This window comes from Anomaloglossus baeobatrachus, chromosome 5 (genome assembly GCF_048569485.1).
Source record: "Anomaloglossus baeobatrachus isolate aAnoBae1 chromosome 5, aAnoBae1.hap1, whole genome shotgun sequence".
Lineage (NCBI taxonomy): Eukaryota > Metazoa > Chordata > Amphibia > Anura > Aromobatidae > Anomaloglossus > Anomaloglossus baeobatrachus.
Window position 1 is genome coordinate 286,094,436 of NC_134357.1, and position 22,879 is coordinate 286,117,314.

Sequence of the window (22,879 nt, forward strand, 5' to 3'; positions counted from 1 at the left end):
TTTTCGACGTCTACCGTAATGATCAGCCGACCACTCCAGGCCCCACTAGTCTAACCCCTGTAATTAGTTATGAGTCTAGTGTATTCTTTTATATTCAAACTGGAAACAGGTTAAATGTCTTTGCAAACTATACAACATTTTGAACAGCTCAAGATAACAATAAGAAATCATGATTAAAAAGTCTTAAAAATAAGGTACATAACCAAGAGTATCTGATATTGCTAGAATCCCTCCTTTCCCCGACCGCTTCCTTCGATTGGGCAGAGCAGTTAAAGAGCTTTGCCCGATCACTGAAGGAACTGAGGTGACAAAGTGCTTCTCCTAACCAATATTGATCCTTACAGGAGAGGAGACTGACCACAATGTGCACATCACATGTAGCTTTCTGCCATGTACAGAGCGGTGGGACAAATGCCGAGCTCCCCATGGTGCAGGCCCTTAAACCAGTTCCAGTAGTGTTGCACATGGTTTGTATGGCACTGTTAGGCTATGTGAGCACTTTGCAGTTCAATTCTGCAGCGAAAAAGTCACTGCGTGTGCGTCTCAGAACGCAGCTGAAAAAGCTGCGTTCTGAGATGCATAACGCAAAGTGCGGACATTCCTGGAGAGAATTCATGCGTTCTGGATGCTTTCTCTGCCATAGACAGAGTGGGAAAAGCATCCAGAACGCATGTTTTTCACAGTACGCACCCACTCGGCTCTGCAGCATCCCCGTAGACTTGCAGCAGAGCCGAGTGGGACCGCACTGTCACTGTCATAGCTGGCTGCGGGACAGTGCCGCGCGATCAGAATGAACTCTGATGAACTTCACCCGACTTCATTGTGATCGCGCGACTCTGTGCGTGTGCCGCGGCTTGATTTGCGGTCACACGTGAAGGACTCACCTGTGATCGCAAATCCCCTGAATGACTGCAGTGATCCGCACGATCAGCTGTGCTTTCACTCAGGTTACCCGCGGTCACAGCTGCAGTCCTCCACGTGAGAGCGGGTAACCTCAGTGACAGCACAGCTGATCGCGCGACTCACTTCAGTTGCTGCATGGAGCTCACAGGAGCGGCGGTGTTCTAGTGCCGCTCCTGTCAGCTTCCAATGTAGCAGAGCTGGAAGCGTCGTGGGACCTTGCGTGGATTACGTCGGCCATGGAGGTGTTTTTGAGGGATTAATAAAGTGGTGAAAGAGGGGGGGGGGGTTTGTCTTTCATTCCAAATACAGAATTTTTTGGATGTGTGTGTTTATTTACTTTAACTTACAGGTTCATCATGAAGGTATCTCGGGGAGACGCCTGCCATGATTAACCTAGGACTTAGTGGCAGCTATGGGCTGCTGCCATTAACTCCTTATTACCCCGTTTGCCACCGCACCAGGGCAAGTCGGGATGAGCCGGTAAAGTCCCGGGACATTCACATCTAATGGATGCGGGAATTCCGGGCAGCTGCTGGCTGATATTGTTAGGCTGGGGAGCTCCCCATAACGTGCAGCTCCCCATCCTGAAAATACCAGCCTCCAGCTGTATGGCTTTACCCTGGCTGGTATCCAAATGGGGGGGACCGCACGTCGTTTTTTTTCCATTTATTTATTTATTTTTTTTACTGCTTGATATAGACACGCCCACCGGCGGCTGTGATTGGTTGCAGTCAGACATGCCCCCACACTGAGTGACAGCTGTCTCACTACAACCAATCATAGGCGCCGGTGGGCAGGGAAAGCAGGGAATCTGTGATGGATTAATGAGTGGCCGGCTTTTTCAAAAGAGAAGCCGCCACAGTGTGAACGCCGTGCAGCGCCGCGCCGGTGATCGTGGATCAGTGAGTATGAGATAGGGGGTGGGGGGGGGGAGGGCGAGACTGACATGGACAGAGAGAGAGATAGAGACATAGAGAGAGAGAGACCGAAAGACCTGCCTTTGTTATGTTAAAAAAAAGTGGATCGCAATAATAATGAAATGCAAGCGCACTGCTTCACATTTTGGCAGCGATTTGCTACAACTCATTGATTTCAATGGGTGTAGAACGCAGCCAAAATGGCAAAAACAATTGACATGCTGCTTCTTTGAACGCATGGTTTTTGCCACAAAATATGCAAATTAAACGCAGCATTTGGAAACTCACAAGAAATCCACATTTCTCTATCGTTTCATTGGGGGACACAGGACCATGGGTTATGCTGCTGTCACTAGGAGGCTGACACTAAGTAAACATAAAAAAGTTAGCTCCTCCCTAGCAGCATACACCCCGAGCCGGAGGCGGGCTCAGATCAGTTTTTAGCTTAGTGTCGTAGGAGGCTGATGTGGGCCGTCTCGGCCCCCCTCAGCCATGTATGTTTTTGCGCTTTTTTATTTTATTTCGGCGCCGCTCATCGCTCTCATACCTGTCGTCTTCTTCTCTGCAGGTATTCGCTTCACTCATTCTCCGCAGCCCCGTGGGTACCGCTCCCCAGGGTCGCAGGGGCTTGAGACTTCGGGGCCCTCTCCCCCGCCCGTCCCCGTGGTACCACTCCCGGGGGTGCGCGTGTGGGCAGGTTGTTTTGTGGGCACCCCTGATTCGCCCTGAGGTATCACCCCAAAGGGCGTACAGGGGAATACAGCAGGGATGGAACCTCAGCAGCGTTTGTGATAGATCGGGCCCTGTCACGCTGCCTTCTCCTGATAGGGGGCTGTCTACCCCCATCATGATGCCTACTACCCTGCCTTCAGCACGCTCTCCCCCGGAGCCTTCCTGGACGAGCAGCGCTGTTCACAGGCAGGGCCAGGGAGCTCTGCCTGCACCGCATCCATCGCTGAGCCGGCGCCGCCGATTGCAGGTAGGATCCGACTTCCCTGCTCTTTCCCCCGGCCCCCTCCATAAATTTAGTCCCCGGCTTCGGCCTAGTCGCTCCTGCGTCCTAGCCACGCCCCCGCTGCATGCTATTGGCCGCCGGTCGTCTCCCTCTGTACCTCCCACTGCTCTGCCTCCTGGCAGATGGTGGGGGCTGTGAATCCTCCAGACTTTTCGCGCCGGAATCCTGCTCCTCCCCCAGCCTCCTCCAGCGTCCCCTCTCCATTTTAGCCTGCCTCTGGTCCCCTGAGGCTGCAGCACGCCGGCGTTCTGAGTTTTCTGGCCAGCTCATTCCTGGACTCCACTTCTGGACTGGTGGGCAGCACGCAGGACCTGGGTAAGCTCTGCTCCTAAGGAGTAGCCCTCACTAGGTAGCATTCTCTGAGTTTAGGGACGAGTTAACCCTCTCCTGTCTCCTTCCTAGCAGCCACCAGGGAGAGTACCTGTGTGCACCATGCCTAAGGCTAAGCCCACCCAATCCAAGCAGGCCCCCTTTGCACTATTTTTTGCATGCTCCTCCTGCAGCTCCAAATTTTCCCAGGGTCAGGACGCCCCACTATGCTCCGTCTGTTCTACAGACGCGCAGCCTCCGCAGGACTCCGCGGCCGACGCTTCTGATACCGCAGACGCCACAGCGCCATATGCTGCAGGGCCCTGCGTCCCGCCCCCCCCCCGACTGGCTAGCGTCCCTGTCCCAGTCCGTAGATTCCCTCTCTGAGGCTTCTCGGACCATCGCGCAAGCTCTACGCCTGCTGCCGACGCTCGCCCAGATTCCCGCAGACCCGGCGCAATTGCCCCCGGAGCAGGTGAGCCCCGTTGCAGGGTCCTCCTCTGCTGCTCAGAAACGGACCCGCCGGGTCTCGTCCTCAGACTCTTCCCAGGTTTCACCTTCATCCCCAGGTCCAGACCGTCAGTCCTCCAGGGAGGCTTCTGACTGCTCCGAGGATGATTCCGATGCGGTACCCCTACAGGACTCAGAGCAGGCGGCCGATATTCGGCACATGGTAAATAGCCTGATAGAAGCAGTAAACCAGACCTTGAAGGTACAGGTGGACCCAGTCTCCTCCCAGAGCACCCAGGTCTCCTTTAAGCGGGTGAAGCGGGCCCAGAACACATTCAGCGGACATCCAGAATTCGCTGAGTTACTGCGCAGCCACAGGCAACAGCCGGACAGGGTATTTACCAGCGGTAAGTCCATCGATTTGCATTATCCCTTTCCTGAGGGTCTTCGAAAGGATTGGGCAGGTTCCCCTGTGGTTGACCCCCCAGTCTCCCGCCTGTCTTCTCACACAGTCCTTCCACTCACTAACGGTACGTCTCTCAAAGATCCTACGGACCGTACTATTGACAGGTTGGCCCGTTCCGCCTTCGAGGCAGCGGGCTCATCCCTCTCTCCGGCCTTCGCCTCGGTTTGGGTGGCGAAGGCCCTGATGTCCTGGGCGGACACGCTACGCGGCGGTCTCCGCGCCATTCCTGCCAATCCGGACCTGGTTCCCATCGCCTCGCAGATTTCCCTCGCGGGTGAGTACTTGCTCAATGCAGCCCTGGCGTCTGCAAGTTGCGCGACCCAGGCCGCCAGCAACAATGTGGCCATCCGTCGAGCCCTTTGGCTCCGCTCCTGGAACGCGGATGCGGCCTCTAAGAAGTCACTAACTTCCCTGCCCTTCCTAGGGGAGCGTCTCTTCGGAGATAGGCTGGACCAGCTGATCTCCGATGCAACGGGAGGAAAGAGTACATCTCTCCCCCAATTGCGCCCCAAGCGCTTCCAGAATCGGCGCTCCACCGCTCGTTTCCGGTCCTTTTGCAGCTTCAGCTCCAATCCCCAGCCGCGGAAAAGCCGCTCTCCTCCGAGAGACAGGAAGACCCCGTCATTCAAGACCAATCCCGCCTGGCGTTCACGCCCCCGCCAGTCCACGAGATCCTCTTCTGGTTACCGCCGTCGTTCCTCCAAGTGACTCGCAGTCGGCGCGCAGCAGCGCCAGACTTGTGGGAGGGCGCCTGTCTCGTTTTCAGCATGTGTGGATCCCCCTGACCGCCGATGCCTGGGTCAGAGAGATCATCACATCAGGCTACAAAATAGAATTCGAGGCAAAGCCACCGAGACGTTTTTTCCTATCTCGCCCTCCCGAGTCTACCGCGCGGGCTCGCGCGTTCTTTCACTCCATAGACTCCCTCCTCCGAACCGGAGTCGTGGTACCAGTCCCTCCCGCAGAGCGTTTCAAGGGGTTCTATTCCAACCTTTTCGTGGTCCCCAAAAAGGACGGCTCTGTCCGTCCCGTCCTCGACCTAAAGCTTCTGAACAGGTCGGTGAGACCTCGGCCGTTTCGAATGGAGTCACTCCGGTCCGTCATCGCGTCCATGGAGGTAGGCGAATTCCTGGCATCGCTGGATATTCAAGACGCCTATCTTCACGTCCCGATAGCCACCTCTCACCAACAGTTCCTCCGTTTTGCGATAGCGGAAGATCACTTCCAGTTCACAGCTCTTCCCTTCGGCCTCGCATCCGCACCCAGGGTCTTTACGAAGATCATGGCTGCTGCCATGTCCGTCCTGCATGCCAGGGGTGTCATGGTCATCCCGTACTTGGACGATATGTTGATAAAGGGCTCTTCTTTCGAGGACTGTCGTCTCGGGGTTCAGGTCACGATCGACACCCTTTCACGGTTAGGGTGGCTGATAAATCGGAAGAAGTCCTCTCTGATCCCGGCCCGTCGGATCACCTTTTTAGGCATGGTATTCGATACCATCCAAGGGCGAGTTTTCCTCACACAGGAGAAGATCTCCTCCCTACAACGAGGACTCCGCGCTCTTCGGCGTCAGCGCCAAGTGTCCATCAGGTTCGGCATGCGAGTCCTCGGTCGTATGGTGGCGGCGATGGAAGCGGTACCCTTTGCACAGTTCCATCTCCAGCCCCTCCAGCTGGCCTTGCTGAAGAAGTGGGACAGATCTCCCTTTTCTCTGGACCGCAGGTTTCATCTTTCGCCGGAGACCCGCAACTCCCTCCGTTGGTGGCTCAATCAGCGCAACCTCGCATCAGGGAGGTCTTTCCTCCCGCTCCACTGGAAGATAGTGACCACCGACGCCAGTCTCCAGGGCTGGGGAGCAGTGTTTCGACATCACACAGCGCAGGGCCGATGGTCACCGAGAGAGAGTTGTCTCCAGATCAACATTTTGGAGATAAGAGCCATCCGGCTAGCCTTGCAGCAGTTTCGGCACCTAGTACAGGGTTGCCCGGTCAGGATCCAGTCGGACAATGCGACGGCGGTGGCGTACATCAACCACCAAGGAGGCACAAGAAGTGTCGGGGCGATGCGAGAAGTCAAGAAGATATTGCACTGGGCCGAGTGTCATCACTCCCTGATCTCAGCGGTACACATCCCAGGCGTGGACAATTGGGCGGCGGACTTCCTCAGCAGGGAAGGCCTCGCCTCCGGAGAATGGTCCCTCAACCGGGAAGTCTTCAACCAGATCTGCGACAGATGGGGAGTTCCGGACGTGGACCTAATGGCCTCCCGGTTCAACCGTCAAGTTCCGCACTTTGTAGCGCGGTGCCGCGACCGCTTGGCTTTAGGAGTCGACGCCCTCACCCTGTCATGGAGCCAGTTCAGTCTCCCGTACATCTTCCCTCCGCTCCCTCTAATTCCGAGGGTCCTCAAGAAGATCAAGGCGGAAGGGATACCGGTCATCCTAGTGGCTCCGGACTGGCCCAGGCGAGCATGGTTCGCGGAACTAACTCAGCTCCTCGCAGACGCTCCGTGGCGCCTTCCAGACCGTCCAGATCTCCTGCAGCAGGGGCCTCTCTTCCATCAGAACTCACAGGTCCTAAATTTGACGGCCTGGCCATTGAATCCTGGGTTCTAGCTAAGGCTGGTTTTTCCTCAAGAGTGATTCAGACAATGATTAGGGCCAGGAAGCCATCTTCATCAAAGATTTACCACCGCACGTGGAAAGTTTTCTTCAGGTGGTGTGAAGAGCAGAATATTTCTTCTCCTCTCGCCTTCTCCCTTCCTTCCCTGTTGGCATTCTTGCAGTCAGGCCTAGATGCGGGTCTCTCGCTCGCAACACTAAAGGGCCAGATATCGGCGTTATCAATCCTGTTTCAGAAGCCACTGGCCGCTCGTTCACAGGTTAAGACCTTCATCCAGGGAGTAGCCCACCTGGCACCGCCGTACCGTCGGCCTCTAGAACCGTGGGACCTTAATCTAGTCCTAGGGTCACTTCAGGGCTCCCCATTCGAGCCCTTGCGAGAATCTTCCCTGTCTCACCTGTCTTGGAAGGTGGTGTTTCTTGTTGCCATCACTTCTATTCGCAGGACGTCAGAGCTGGCAGCTCTCTCTTGTCGTTCCCCCTTTTTGATTTTTCACCAGGACAAAGCGGTTCTCCGGCCAGATCCCGCTTTTCTCCCAAAGGTGGTCTCCCCGTTCCATCTTAACGAGGAAATCATCCTTCCATCCTTCTGTCCTGGCCCCTCTCACAGCTTGGAGAGGTCCTTGCACACCCTGGACCTAGTGCGTGCACTTAGAATTTATGTCTCCAGGACCGCGCCGTTCCGTAAGTCAGATGGTCTGTTTGTTCTCCCTTCTGGTCCCAAGAAGGGTGAATCGGCATCCAAGGCCACAATTGCCAGATGGATCCGTTCCGCCATATCAGAGGCCTACCGGATTCGGGACAAGTCTCCGCCGCGGGGGGTAAAGGCGCACTCTACCCGCGCAGTGGGCGCCTCTTGGGCGATTAGGCATCAGGCGTCGGCCGACCAGGTCTGCAAGGCCGCCACCTGGTCTAGCCTGCACACCTTTACTAGGTTCTACCACGTTCACACCCAAGCATCGGCAGATGCTATTTTTGGGAGAAAGGTCTTGCAGGCAGCAGTTGCGCACCTGTAATAGGGTGGCAGTATTCAATTATAGTGCAAGCCCGCCGAGGGAGGTTGTTGTTGTCTGCCTCTGCGGGTTTTTCGGTATTCCCACCCAGGGACTGCTTTTGGACGTCCCATGGTCCTGTGTCCCCCAATGAAACGATAGAGAAAGTAGGATTTTTGTGTACTCACCGTAAAATCTCTTTCTCTGAGTCTTCATTGGGGGACACAGCACCCACCCTGCTTGGTTTTTTGGTTGATTCAATTGCATTTGCCTGCTATTTTTTCAGTGGTCTTATGTTCATAGACCTCTTGTTTGCACGGCTGCATTGTTTTAGTTACAACTTGTGTTTATGTATGGTGATTCTGGTACTCCTCCTACTGCTTGTGCACCAACTGATCTGAGCCCGCCTCCGGCTCGGGGTGTATGCTGCTAGGGAGGAGCTAACTTTTTTATGTTTACTTAGTGTCAGCCTCCTAGTGACAGCAGCATAACCCATGGTCCTGTGTCCCCCAATGAAGACTCAGAGAAAGAGATTTTACGGTGAGTACACAAAAATCCTACTTTTCCATAGACTCTGCTGGCAAATCAAAACTCATGCATTTTGGCATGAAAACGCTGCATTTCAAAACGGACCTAAAAAGCAGCTGAAACGCATGTGGAAACGGAAAGTGCGCACATAGCCTTAGGCCACATGAGCACTGCAGCCAATCGGTGTTCGCTATTGAGACGCTTTTTCTTCCCTTGGCCAAGCAGAAAACGTGAGAGTGCAGCTGCCTAATAGCATCTGCTGATTGGCTGCAGGGTTCATGTAGCAGATAAGTGCCATGCCAACATTACTGAAATGGTACTGGTGTGAGAGGCAAGTGGTGTTGGTTTTTGTATTTTGATTTTTTTTTTTTCTTCTAAAAACCAAACAAACAAAAAAAAACCCCTAATTTTTCGGATTATAAAATGCACTTATAATCTGTAGCTTACTGGGGTGGTGGAGAGGGGTCGCGAGAGGCCGGGGAAATGCTGAAACTGCAGTGCAGGGCCTCCGGTGGCTGCTGCTGGGGCGGCTGTGCAGTGTCTGCAGCGGATGTGTGGTGTCTGCGCGGGGTCCCCGGCAAAAAGACTGGCGCTGCAGGTCTAGCGGTGACTTCATATAATGCCGCACGGAGTCGGCGCATGTGCAGATATAGCTCTCTGCTCAACCTCTCATCTGCGCAGGCCCCGCTTCAGGCCCATTGATTTCCCTCCAGAGGACTTCAGGAAAATGGCACCCGGAGGTGGCGCTTGTGCAGATGAGATCTCGCATTGTCATTGAGCCTAGAGCTCAATCTGCGCTTACTCCAGGCGCCATTTTTTTTGAAGCCCTCACCGCGCACAGCTGCCCCAGCTAAGGGTCAGAGTAAAAATCTCGGCTTTGGCTGTCCAGTGGTGGGATGAGAGCCTTAAATTCATGTTGATGACCTCTATTTCTGCATGATAAATATTACAGGCATAAACACAAAGACAAATCTTCCATTCCATACCCAAATCACCCCTCAGCACTGCAGCGAAGTTCCTGTATCTATCTACACTACTTTGGAAATGTCTGACAACTATGAATTTTGTCAGTCAATTTTTCGAAAGACACCGAAGACAAAGTGGCCTCAGAAGTTGTTGCCAGAATGTGTCAGCCATTCACTCAGTTTAATTACCTGGTATGAGATCTGCCAAAGTCATCAGCAGAGTTACTTGGTTCAAGGCTAAAGGAAAATAACTAACTTCTATTCTGTAAATATGAAAGAATCTTATGATGTATGCGCATGAGAACCATTCTCCAAAAAAATCAAACCTAATGATCATTACTGGATTTCATGAGCCGACCTGAAGGTTATATCGATTCTTCTAAGATCACAAAGCGGATCCACAAAATTTTCTTGAAATAGTCAAGCAAGGAAAAAAAGGCCCTCTAGAGAAAAATTTATGATTGGTGAAATGAATATCAAGAATGAACCACTTAATAAATCTCAAGTATTGCTCCCCTTACTGCATATAAAATTGGGACTCATGAATTAGTTTGTTAGGGCTTTGGATCAAGATCGTGAGTTCTTCAATTACTTTTGTACCACTTGAGAAGTTGAAAGCTGGCATATTTGATGGCACTCAATTTAGGCTTCTAATCAAAGGCAGAGAATTTCTTAATTTTTTTTTAAAAGGAAGCTTAGTCTGCTTTTTCTTACTTGATTATAGACTATATTAGCAACTTTAGGGCTAAAAATTATAACGTTATTATTTCAAAATTTGTTGCTTGCTTTTCAAAGCCTGGAAAGAAACATAAATGTCAAATTACATTTGACAACTTCCCCTCCAATCTTGGAGCCATGAGTGAAGAACAAGGAGAATGCTTTCACCAAGACATCAGGACCATGGAACATAGATGATATGGCAGATGGAATACAAACATTATGGCTGACTATTGCTGGTGTTTACAGAATGACAACCCTGATCATAACTATTCCAGAGCATGCAAAAAGACCAAAGCTCTTCCCAATTAAAATTTACTATTTTGTTTTCTTGGTTATCAGACCTTTTTTTTTTTTTTTTTTTTTTTTTTACATTAAGCAAATCCATTACGTGCTATCGCTTCTTCAGAAATTCTTATTACACCTGCGACTTTAAAACCTTTTATCAAAACGTTTTCTCTTTCGCGGGAAAAAAATGATGTATTGCATTGTATTGTATTGAATCGTATTTCTTGCACTTGCTATCTTAAATCAGAACCTTTCATTTGTTATGTCCTATATAATTTTTGTTTATAATTTTTTAACACACACACACTACTCCCAAAAAGTTAGGGATACTTTTACTTTCTGGTGACATTTCAGGATGATCCTAAAATGACCTCTAACCTTTTCAGGTGAACTAAATCTGACCTTCTCTAATCTTCTGAATGCACATGTCCAACTAGTCAATGTTTCAGTACGCTTTGCACAACTTACTGTTCTCTAATAAGAAGCTTAATGGAAATATTCACAACAGGTGTTTTGATCCATGAATCGCCCAATAAATTTCCGGGTTCAATTAAAATTGGTATTTAAACAGTCTTCCAGCTGTGACCGCAAATCACCCTAGTGACGTCACCGCTGACCATACGGCTCACTTCAGTTGCTGCATGGAGCTCACAGCGGGCAGTCTTGTTCTATGGCGCTCTCTGTGAGCGTCAGATGTAGCAGTGCTGGAAGCGTCGTGGGACCTCGTGTGGATTATGTTGGAACTGCAGGGGTGTTATTCGGGTTAATAAAGTGGTGAAAGGGTGTTTTTTTTTGTCTTTCATATAAAGGATTTTTGGGATGTTTGTGGTTATTTACTTTTACTTACAGATTAATGATGGGGGGGGGGGGGCTCTTGGACGCTTACCATCACTAATCTAGCACTTATTGGCTGCTTTGGGCTGTTTTTAACTTCTTATTACCCGAATTGCCACCGCTCAGGGCAATCAGAAAGAGCTGGGTAAAGTGCCAGGACAGTCACATCTAATGGATGCTGCAATTCCAGGCGGCTGCTGGCTGATTTATTTTTAGGCTGGGGAGAGTCTAATAACCATAGGCATCCCCAGTCTGAGAATACCAGCCCCCAGCTGTGGGGCTTTACCTTGGCTGGGTATCAAAATTGGGGGAACCACACAGTTTTTTTTTAATTATTTATTTTACTATACGATAGAGACCTGCCCACCGGCGTCAGTGATTGGTTTCAGTCAGACAGCTGTCACTCAGCGTGGGGGTAGGTCTGACTGCAACCAATCACAGACGCTGGTGGTCAGGAGAAGCAGTGAATATGTATGAGCCTAATGAGTGGCTCCGGAAGAAGAATGAGAGGCAGCAGGAGCAGTGTGACAGCCGTGTAGGTGATCGGGGGAGTATGAAGTGCTTGGAGAGAGAATGAATTAATTTATCCTGTAACAATGTGGGTGATCTACGTTTTTGGTGACAAAAATGCAAGTAAAATACATGCAAAACGCACAAATTTAGTAGCATGCATTTTTCATTGTGTTTTTCATCCCCTCAATGATTTCAATGGGTAACAAAATGTGACAAAAATGCAAAAAGAATGGACATCCTGGTTCTTTTTTTTGTCAAAAGGTTTTGACCAAAAAACTGCAACGTGCGTACAGCATATCTGAATTCTCATAGACTTTGCTGGGAAGTCAAGTCAGAACTTGCTGACTAAAAATGCAGCGTGCGCATATAGCCTAAATGTATGTTCCATAATCTGTCAGCTGCGGCTAAAGGCTGAAATATTTTTTTTCCATCTACATAATGTATGGGGTGGATTTCTACAATTTCTGTGGGTGAACAATTGCAAGAAATATGCTAATGTGATTGTATACCTCAATTACTAAAGTAATTATCTACCTGTTCTTTATAGCAACGAAAGACAACCTGACTACTGTCTCCAAACAGAAGAAGAAGTCCAAGTCTCAACAGTTCAAAGGACCTAAAAAGAGTAAGTCAGATCTGCAAGGTGTAAATGCTCAGGAATTGTATTTCTGAATGATTGCCCACAGGAAAAGCTGGAAGGCTGGATTTGCAATTTTTTATTTTTATGAGTTCACGCAGCAAGTGAACTGGAGAGCTCTACGAGTAACTAAACTTTCTTATTATTTTTATTATTATTATTACTGATCAGCCATTACAAAATGAAGCCTGATATGAGTCTTTCTAACGTGCTTTATTAACACATGACAGCATGCTGAAAGTGCTGTTTTATCTGCCTAGTTCATGCTGTTTGAGTAGCTGATTTGAACTCTTGTTCTAGCTAAATTCCGTACTTAGCGTTTCTCTGATCCCATCCCTGTCACAGAGGAGAGCAGAGAAGCTCACACATGAATTAGAATTTTGCTTGACCTGCAGTTCATATCCATTGTTAAACCCAGTCCAGTAGCTTTAGATAACTGTCAGACGATTGTTCAGCCGGTAAGTATCTTGCCCGAAACTACTATTGACTGGATCGCTCTGTGTTCTTTATGGAAAAAATCCACTGCTTTACATCTTGGTTGGCTGCTTATCTCTGGAGGACATAAAACATCTGCGGTCTGAAATTGAATATGCTGGATCCATGATCAGCAATCAACTGATAGGGGAGCCCCCATACATATTAGATTGTTGGCCAAACCCATCAAAATCAGTGGGTTCAGATGATGTTAGTTTAAGGTGTATGTGGCCTTAAAGGGAACCTGTCAGGTGCAATATGCAGCCAGCACAACAAGCAGTTCTGGGTGCATATTACTAATCCCTGCTTAACCATTCCTGTATACACTAACATAGATAAAGAGATCTATAGAAAGTGTTTCTAAACATATTATATTGTATGCTAATGAGTGAGGAGACTAGCCCCAAGGGCGTTGCTTCCCTGGCTAGTCGGCCCCATTAGCATGCATATTAGCATGCCCCTGTGGGTGTGCTAACATGCTAATGACTGCGCAGCGTCACAGGATGATCTCACTCACCTCTCTGCAGCCATCGCTGCCCGATGCTGGATTTCGGCTCCGTGCCCGTGATGCCAGACATCCTGTCATGGGCACTACTCTAGTTTGAAACCAGGACGCGTACACCCGGCTTCATAGTGTACATGAACGAAACTTTGGGGTCCTGTTCACTGAGCCAAAATACAACGTCAGGCGGCAATGGCGGTGGAGAGGTGAGTGAGATCATCCTCTGACGCTGTGCATTCATTAGTATGTTGGCACACCCACAGTGCAATGCTAATGGGGGCGACTAGCCAGGGAAGCAACGCCCTTGGGACTAGTCCCCGCACTCATTAGCATACTATAAAATATCTTTAGAAATACTTTTTCTAAAGATCTCTTTATCTATGCTAGTGTATACAGGGACAGTTAGGCAGGGATTACCAATATGCATCCAGAACTGCTCGTGGTGCTGGCTGCATATTGCACCTGATAGGTTCCCTTTAAGACCGCATTAACAAGACGGACATGCTGAAAAATTGAGCTTTAGAGATAGAAGGAAGCAAAATAAGATAGTGAAGTATATTATAAAGATTCAGAACTTTACAAAAGCTGATCAACAATGAAATATAGTTTAATTACTCTTTATGTACTGGAATTCCACACAAAACAGGAATTCTCGAGCAGCTTCTTTTTGGCACTCTGCATCTTACCATTCCTCCGAGAAATGTATTTATACATTTGTAACTGCATGTTAGGCTGTTCACATTTCCGTTGTTTTGCATCAGTCACATGCGTTGCTTGACGCATGTGACTGATGCGTTGTACAACGGATGACAAAGAACAGAATTTTCATTGTCGGACTCCGTTGTGTGCGGTGGGCGGAGCGCGAGGGGGTGGAGTTTGAGGTGGGTGGAGCCGAGCGGGGCCGTGGCGCTGAGGACGTCAGTGCTGCGGGGACTGCAGGGCTGGGAACGTGTGTGTGTGTGTGTGTGTGTGTGTGTGTGTGTGTGTGTGTGTGTGTGCGCGCGTGCGTGTACATGCGGAGTGCGGGAGAGGGTGGAGCCGAGCGGGGGAAGTGTCGGGCTGTTGTGCGACAAATTGCAAATCACTTCCCGTGATGCACAACATCGCTAACACCCATCACACAAACTTACCTTTTTTGCGACGTCGCTCTTGCCGGCGATCCGCCTCATTTCTAAGGGGGCAGTTCGTGCGGCGTCACAGCGACGTCACACGACAGCCGTCCAATAGCAGAGGAGGGGCGGAGATGAGCGGCCTGAACATGCCGCCTACCTCCTTCCTTCCTTCCTCATTGCTGGTGGAGGCAGGTAAGGCTGGTTTCACACTACGTCTTTTTAACATCCGTTGAAAACGTTATTTTAGCGGAAGTACGGATCCAGTGCAAATGCGTTTTCATTTCAATGCATTTGCAATGGACTCGCGTCCACCTGCGTTCACCTGCGTTTGCGTGCGTTATAGTGCGGATCCGGTGACTTGCAGTTTTTTAACATGTTTCAAAAACGCTACTTGTAGCGTTTTTGAGCTGCGTCAAAATACTGCAAGTCACCGGATCCGCACTATAACGCACGCGAACGCAGGTGAACGCTGGCGTGCTGATAGACAGGATCCTGCTTTTGTACTGAGCATGCCCAGAAAGTACTGAGCATGCCCAGAACCAGTCTCGCGTGATCTGTCTCTCTCTCCTCCTCCCTCCCTCACCCTCTCTCTCTCTATCTGTCTTTCCCCCTTCCTCCCTCCCTCCCTCTCCCCCACCTGAGAGCTGCGGACACTCCTAACCAAGGTAAATATCGCGTAACCACTTCTCTTAGTTACCCGATGTTTACGTTGGTTACGCGTGCAGGCAGCCCTGCTCCTAGCAGCTGCAGACACTCGTAACCAAGATAAATATCGGGTATCCAAGGCCGATGTTTACCTTGGTTACCAGCGTCTGCAGCTGTCAGAAGCCGGCTCCCAGTCTAGCTCCCCTCACTCCCGATCACATGACTCCAATGCCCGCCCCTAAACATCCAGTGCAGGATCCTGCAAAATAACATATGCGTTTGCTTACGTTATTTGCTGTAAAAGCAGGATCCGTACTTCCGCTAAAAAAACGTTTTCAACGGATGTTAAAAAGACGTAGTGTGAAACCAGCCTAAGGAGATGTTCGTCGTTCCTGCGGTGTCACACATAGTGATGTGTGTTGCTGCAGGAACAACAATCAACATTGTACCTGCAGCAGCAACGATATTAAGGAAATGAACGACGTGTTAACGAGCAATGATTTTTCACGTTTTTTCGCTCGTTGATCGTCGCTCATTGGTGTCCCACGCTGCGATGTTGCTAATGGCGCCGGATGTGCGTCACTAACGACTTGACCCCGACGATATATCGTTAGCAATGTCGCAGCTTTTAAAGCACCCTTTAGATATAGTCACCTTCCGGCGGCGTTATCTTTTATTGACGCCTGTCCTGCAGCACCATCTTGTGACCGTAACTACTGCTTGCCAGAAGTAAGAAATTACATCTCAAACTCCCAATCCATGTCTGAGAGCCAGAAAGAGGCTCTTATAGAGCTGTATTGAGTTGTGACCTCCGGCGCACTCCATGAAATACAGCAGATCACAATGTACAGTAGACCCACCAGAGTGACGGTGACTGAAAATGAAGCCATCGGAGGGCAAGTATATGACCAGGGTTAGGGGGCTTAGATTTAAAGCTCCACTCCAGCGATCTTTTTTTGTTGTTGTTGTTTGTATATTTGTTTGTTTGTTTTTTTTTTTTTTTTTTTCAAAAACTTTTTATTGATTTTCCAATTTTTTATAAACCTAACAAGATATTCAAGGTTACACAAGGAAAAACATTTGTCTGACAATATGTGACATAATAGGGTGCAATGCCCCAACTTGATATTTTAAACTGTTTATCTGATTGATATGGTCTCTATTAAACCAAGGCAAAAGTACTAAGAAATAACAGACGCAATACAAGTCAATTAGAATCATTAAGCCCCTAAGCCAACCCCGAATACTTCCAAATTTTCTGGCACGTCTTGTGGCTACCTAAGCGTCTCGTCTCCCTTTCCTCCGGAACCCACCCCTCCGTGATTTTCAATTTACCCAGTTTGTCCTGGCTATCATTCAGAAGGTACCATTCCGATTGTAGAAAAGGTGTCATCAGATTATTTATTTCTCCCTGAGTAAATTGACTTTCAATGAAATTTCTCCATTTCCCAAAGAACTTTGGTGTCAACCTATCTTTGTCCCTTTCCGCTTCCACTTTCTCCAGCCTCAATAAATTATGTAGTTCACCGATGACCTCTTTTATGGATGGTCCCTCCCTTTGTATCCAATGCTTTAATATGGACCGTTTGACTATCATGGCTATGTCATGTACTATTGTATATTTCTTCTTTCCCGGCATGTCCGATCCCCCTCTTACTCCTCCCTCAAAGGAATGGAAAATCCACACCATTAGCTCTAGATTTCCAGAAATTCCCCATGTTGCCTGGACAAATAATCTAACTTGATTCCAGAACCTGTGAATTTCCGTACACTCCCATAGTCCATGTAGCATATCTGTTTTTTCTCTTTGACATTTAGGACACCGCATATCTCTTCCCGGAATGTTGAAGCCCATAATAGCCCTGTGTAAAATTCTAAATTGGGTGTCTCTCCATCTCTCATTGGTAACATGTTTCCGCATCTGTACCCATCCCTTCAATATATCCCCTACAACTTCCTGCCCTTTCAATTGTTTCCCCCACGCTGTTAGAGTACGGCTATCCTCCCCAGATATAAGCATTCCCCGAAATGTTCGGTAAATTTTGGAAACATTTACACTTGCTACATCACTTTCCATAAGCTCATCAATCAAACTCTTATTCAATTCCTTTCCAAGCTCCCCCAAATCTACAAATACTCCATGCTTCAGTTGTTCATACTGGATGATATGTGAGCTATTAAGTTCATACTTGTCAAGCACTTCCCGTCCTGTCAGCCACCTTCTCTCCTCCACATTCATGACATCCTTCATTCTCTCGACGCCCTTCTCTTTCCATCTAGTAAATAGCTTATTTTCCCGTCCCATGGGAAAGTTCGGAGATGCCCAGGGATTTAAGTACTTAGATACTTTCCATGACAGTCCCAATTTCTTTCTTACCAGTTTCCATGTTAGCATAGTGTCTCGGAATAAGATTGAGTTCCTTATATGCCCATCCGCCCTGGACAATGGGGAGTGTAAAATGGACGCCAAATCCCACGGTGATGCATACTTGGCTTCCATGCCATAGTCTGAGTGCCTGCTCGTTCCTCTCAACCAATCAAACACATGTCTCATTATACACACCAGGTTATAACCCCGAACATCCGGGAAACTAAGACCTCCTTCCTCCGTTGACTTCATCAATGTTCGTAACTTTATTCTAGGTTTCCTTCCCCGCCATATAAAATCCGCATATGCTGAGTTGAGCCTATTTACGTCCCTCATTTTTAGCAATATCGGGATCGTCTGGAATGGGTACAACAGTCTAGGAAAGCTCATCATTTTTATCAGGTGGCACCTTGCCAGTAGTGGTAGAGGCAGACCCTTCCATCCCTTTAGTTGTGCTATAATTTTCCTAATTAGTGGGCCATAATTCATCTCGTAAATTGATTCCACCGTTCTTCCTATATGAATTCCCAGATATTTAAGTGATGTCTGTGCTATAGGAATGCCACATATACAACCATCTCTTACATTCCCCCCTTTTAGGAACAGGATCTCACACTTTTTTTTTTATTCAATTTGAATCCTGAGACTAATCCAAATTTTTCAATTAGGGCTAGAGTCTGTGGCAAATCCACGTTAGGGTCCCCCATATATAGTATGACATCATCGGCAAAAAGTGCTGTCTTTATTTCAGTTCCCCTTACCTTAATCCCTTTAAAACTATTCGGGCCCTGCAGTATTCTTGACAGTGGTTCAATAGCCAAGTCGAATAAAAGGGGAGATAGCGGGCAGCCTTGTCTTGTTCCCTTCATCAAAGGGAACACGTCTGATAAAAAACCTGGAGTGTGTACCCTAGCTCCCGAGTTAGCGTAAAGATTCCTAATGTAAAGCCTCATTTTGCCTACAATCCCTGTGGCCTCTAGTACTTTGTCCAGCCAGCTCCAATTTACATTGTCAAACGCTTTTTCTGCGTCGAGTGTAACTAGAGCGGGTCTTGCCCCCCTCTCTGTCTGTTCCAATCTCACCGCATCCACCACTAGTATTGTCTTCCGGATATTAGTGACAGCGTTTCTCCCTTTAATAAACCCTACCTGATGCTCTGTAATGATCCTTGGAAGAATCATGGCCAATCTATTAGCCATAATCTTAGATATTATTTTTAAATCCTGGTTTATAAGTGATATGGGTCTATAACTAGAGGGATCATCCAGGTCTTTAGTTCCCTTAGGGAGTAATTTGATATATGCTACGTTTGAATTTTTAGGAATTTCCTCTCCTTCCAAAAATGCATTAAATACCGCAGTTAAATCTGGCGAGATCAGATCCCTCATAACCTTATAAAACTCGCTGTTAAAACCATCGGGGCCTGGTGCCTTGTTGGTGTTAAGCTCCCCGATTGTTCTAGTCACCTCCTCAACTGTGATATCTGCATTTAGGTCACTCAGATCTTCCTCTGTTACGCTAGGCAAGTGCGCTTGTCTTAACCACTCTGCCTCGTCAGTCATGTCGTTGTTTCCTGGCCCATATAGTTTTCTATAAAAATGTCCCAGCAATTTATTAATTTCCTTAGGATCTGTGGTCACCTCCCCCCCCTTTCTTTTTAGTTTGGAAATCACTGTCATTTTCCTGCTACCCCTTGCCAAATTTTCCAGCATCCTCCCCGCCTTGTTGCCAAATCTATGTAGCTCTGCTTCCCTGTGCGACCAAAATAATTGTTCCTTTTTTTTTGCCCATTCGTCAAACCCCCTTTTTGCCTCCAACCATCTGTCTTTCGTCGTGGGAGATCTATTAGCCAAATACTTTGTGTATGCTACCCGCACTGCTTCACTCTGGGCATTATAATTCTCATTGGCTATGCAGCCATGATCAAAAGGAAAACCAATCAGGCGACCCCTCAAGACCGCTTTTGCCGTTTCCCAGTATAGCACTGGGTTCCCTTTGTGTTCCTTGTTTTCCTCTGTGAATTCTCCCCACCACTCTCGTAATACCCTGTGGAAATTATCTTGTCTGAGAAGAAACGATGGAAATCTCCATATGATATCTGTACCTCTCTTGAACTGCTCTCTGATACCCAATCTCAACGGACTATGATCAGATATCACCATGTTTTCTATCACACATTCTTGTGCCCCATAAACTAGGCCTTGAGAAATCCAAAATTGATCAATACGCCACCAGCTATCATGAGGATGCGAGAAGTGTGTATATTCTCTATCATGCGGGTGAGCTAATCTCCAGATGTCCTTCAAACCCACGTCTTCTAATGTTACATCCCTATGGTCCGGCCTTCTGTCCGCATCCTCTGTCCTCTCCTTCCCCCTCCTCCTGTCTTCAGCTGAGTCTGGAACTGTGTTAAAATCACCTCCTACTATGATGTTGGTCTCCCCATCTGCTAGTATGCTGGCCTATTATGGCCTTTTATGCTCTGTTGGGAGTTTGGACCGTAAACATTGTAGATACTTAATTTACCCGCTGGACTAATGATTGTTAAATGTTGCCACCGTCCCTGATCGTCTGCCTCGTGTGTCACTACTTCATGGCTGAGCTGTTTATGTATTAGAATCATTGTCCCCGCTTCCCTACCTTGTGCCTCTGCCCCATATACAGTACCCACCCAGTATTTCTTCATGCGCAAAAAGTCCTCCTTCCTCAAATGCGTTTCCTGTAATAATGCAATATCTGTTTTTAGTCTTTTCAGATGTCTTAGTATCATTGCTCGTTTGTTAGGAGATCTCAAGCCTTTCACATTCCATGTAGTTAATTGTACCATATTTGCCTTTGTATTTTGCTCTTACTACTTCCTCCCCTGTGGGCCCTGAACTCACAAGAGACGAGACAATTATTACCAGGTATAGAATTTGCCCCCCAGGCTTGATATATCTTTTCCCCACCTTGTAGGTATAACAAATATAACAATAAACAATTAACTGTAGAACACGTTTTCCCTTCTGGGAAATTTTTGGCTCTTTTCGCCATGCTGATGACTTCCCCTTTTCCTAGCCAAACTGTTGAGCTCCCTAGTCACCCCCCTTAGAGTATACGTTCTAGCCCCGGATTCACATGAGTCACATGAACGAGCCTTAAATAATGTCAAAAATAGTACAGTATGACAAAAACTCTATAAGGACTTCAAGTCCAACTTAGCTCTATTTTCTGGTGGTCGTCCCAGCACTCAGAGCAGACAGATCCACTTCATTTACGCCTGGAAGTCGTTCCTGGACAAAGGCGAGTGAAAGTAAGAATGGAAGTGAATCTGGAAGTGGAACTGAAAGTAAGCGTGAGACTGAATATGCGAGAGAAATAGAGTGAGAAAGAGCGCGTGAGGTACTGAAAATGAAGCTGAGTATGAGAGTGAGTGTGAAACTGAAAGTAAGCGTGAAACTGAAAATGAGACTGAATATGTGAGGGAGGGAAAAAAAAAAAAAAAAAAGTGTGCGACTGAGGATGAGTGTGAGAGTGTGAGACTGAACGTTAGGAGTAAGACTGAAAGTGGAACTGATAGCAAGCGTGAAAGCAAAACTGGACATGAGAGAGTGAAATCAAGAGAGCAAGAGAGTGCGAGAACAGGACCAGCAATATCTAGTTCAGTTCAGTTGTCATGGACCATTTCCAACAGTTAGTCTCTGTGTTCCGAGCGAGGATTATTTTGTTGTTTTGGGCTCAATCTCCTTTCCTCTCTACTCTCCACCCGCGATTGCTCCTCAAAGCTTCTCGAGTCTTTCCCTGGGCCTCTTGGAGATCCTCCTCTGCTGGTCCCTTCTCCATTGTTTCCTCTTTTTTGTCCATCCGCCTGATTCTTATCCTGTTCTGCCATGAGAGTACGCTCTGCTTCTTTAAAGTCTTTGTAATATGCAAACGAGCCATTAAGATTTCTGACTTTCAGTGTGGCAGGGTATAGCAGTTGGCACTTGACTTTTTTGTTATACAGGAATAAACATACTTTGCTGAATTCTTTTCTCTTTCTGGAGACTTCTGCTGAATAATCGCCGAAAATTAGCAGTCTGTTGCCTTGGTAATGCAATGGTCGCTGTCTGTCTCTAAAGGCCCTCAGTATTTCCTCTTTATGTTTATAATCAAGATATTTGACTATCACTTGTCTAGCCCTCAGCGGGGCTTTCTTGTTTGGGTTTGGATCCTCTCCCCTATTCGCTTCTTGTCTTAGTGGTCCCACTCTGTGCGCTCTTTCCACTCTGAATTTAGCCTTATATACACACTTATAATTTTGCCCAGGGCCTGAGGTAACTCGTGTTCACATATGTTATCCAGCTGTCCCAAAGATACCGATTCTGGCAGCCCCACAATGCGCAAATTATTTCGCCTCGATCGGTTCTCTAAGTCTTCCGCTTTATCTCTCAAATAATCGTTAGATTTCACTAGAGCTGCTATTTGCTCTTGCATAGCCATTATTTTCTCCTCTGAGTCAGATATTCTCTGCTCTGTTTCTGCCAGTCTAGATGCATGTCCACTAATCTGCTTTTGCATAGCTGCTAGGGATGTTTGTATGGCTGTTTCAATGGCCACTTTAATCTCTTTTGACAGATGTGATGTCACTTCGGCAGCCAATTTTTTATAATCAACATTGAGCTCTTGTGCATGCTTGTCTTGGCCTGCAGGTGGTGCTGGTTTCTTAGTTCTCTTATTCTGTGCTGGGGATTTTCCACCCTCCCCCATTTGTTTACAGTATTTAGATAATGGTGTGGCCGGCAGTTTCTTGTTTGCTTTAGAAGGAGTGTTACTGCTTCTGACATGCAGCTTCTGCAGACGTTGATCAAGATTAGACACCTTATACTGCGTGTCTAAGTGATCAGCCCGGTCTCCTGCGACTCTGAGCACTCTTTGCTTGCTGCACTCCTCCTCCTCCTCCTCTCTTTCTTGTTCCTCCATGTCCCCTTCCTCTATCCATTGTGTTTCTCCCTCTGCAATCCCCTGCAGCGATTTCTCTCCTGCTCCATCCTCCCCCGACCCCCCCGCTCTCATCTCCTTCACTTCTCCCTCTCCTGGCTTCCATTACCACATCTTGCACTGGGGACTCTGGCTCCTCCTCTATCAGGCTTGTCGGTGCCATGACAGTCTCCTCTTCTCCCCGCCGGCAGTCAGAATCTCCATTCCTGCAGGTCCCCTCACCACCACCAGCACTCCTCAGTAAGTACCGCTCCATAGCTGTGTGCTTGCTGCTACCAGACGTGCTGCTCTCTGCTCGCTCACTTGCCCGGGTATGCTGTTTATCGTCGGTTTCTCAGAGGGGTGTCGGGAGCTTCTCCTCTATGCTGCCTCCTCAGCCAGGACCTGAACAGGAAGTCGATTTTAGCAGTTTTTTTGTTTGTTTGTTTTAATCTCACTACTGGAGTGGTGCTTCTAATCCAAGTCCACTGCCCCTAGTAATACTAACCCTCCAGTGTTTCATGGAGCTCGCGGAAGGTCTCAACTCAATGCAAGCCTATGAGGTCCTTGTACTATCTCTCATAGAGTTCTATTGAGAGCTTGTGGCATAACCCCTGACTGCCTACCAAATATACGTTGCGGTCACATGATGGTGCTACAGGACCAGAGTGCCTTCAATAAACGGT

At 48.0% G+C, this 22,879-nt stretch overlaps 1 protein-coding gene across 4 annotated transcripts in view; it reads left to right on the forward strand.

The window, feature by feature from the left end:
* MBTD1 (mbt domain containing 1) overlaps window positions 1–22,879 on the forward strand; it is a 170,111-nt gene that overhangs the window by 94,545 nt on the left and 52,687 nt on the right. For all 4 annotated transcript variants that reach the window (XM_075349531.1, XM_075349529.1, XM_075349530.1 and 1 more), the window contains exon 15: window positions 12,065–12,142. In XM_075349531.1, coding sequence (XP_075205646.1) covers window positions 12,065–12,142 — 78 coding nt within the window. The remainder of the gene's footprint in view (window positions 1–12,064; window positions 12,143–22,879) is intronic.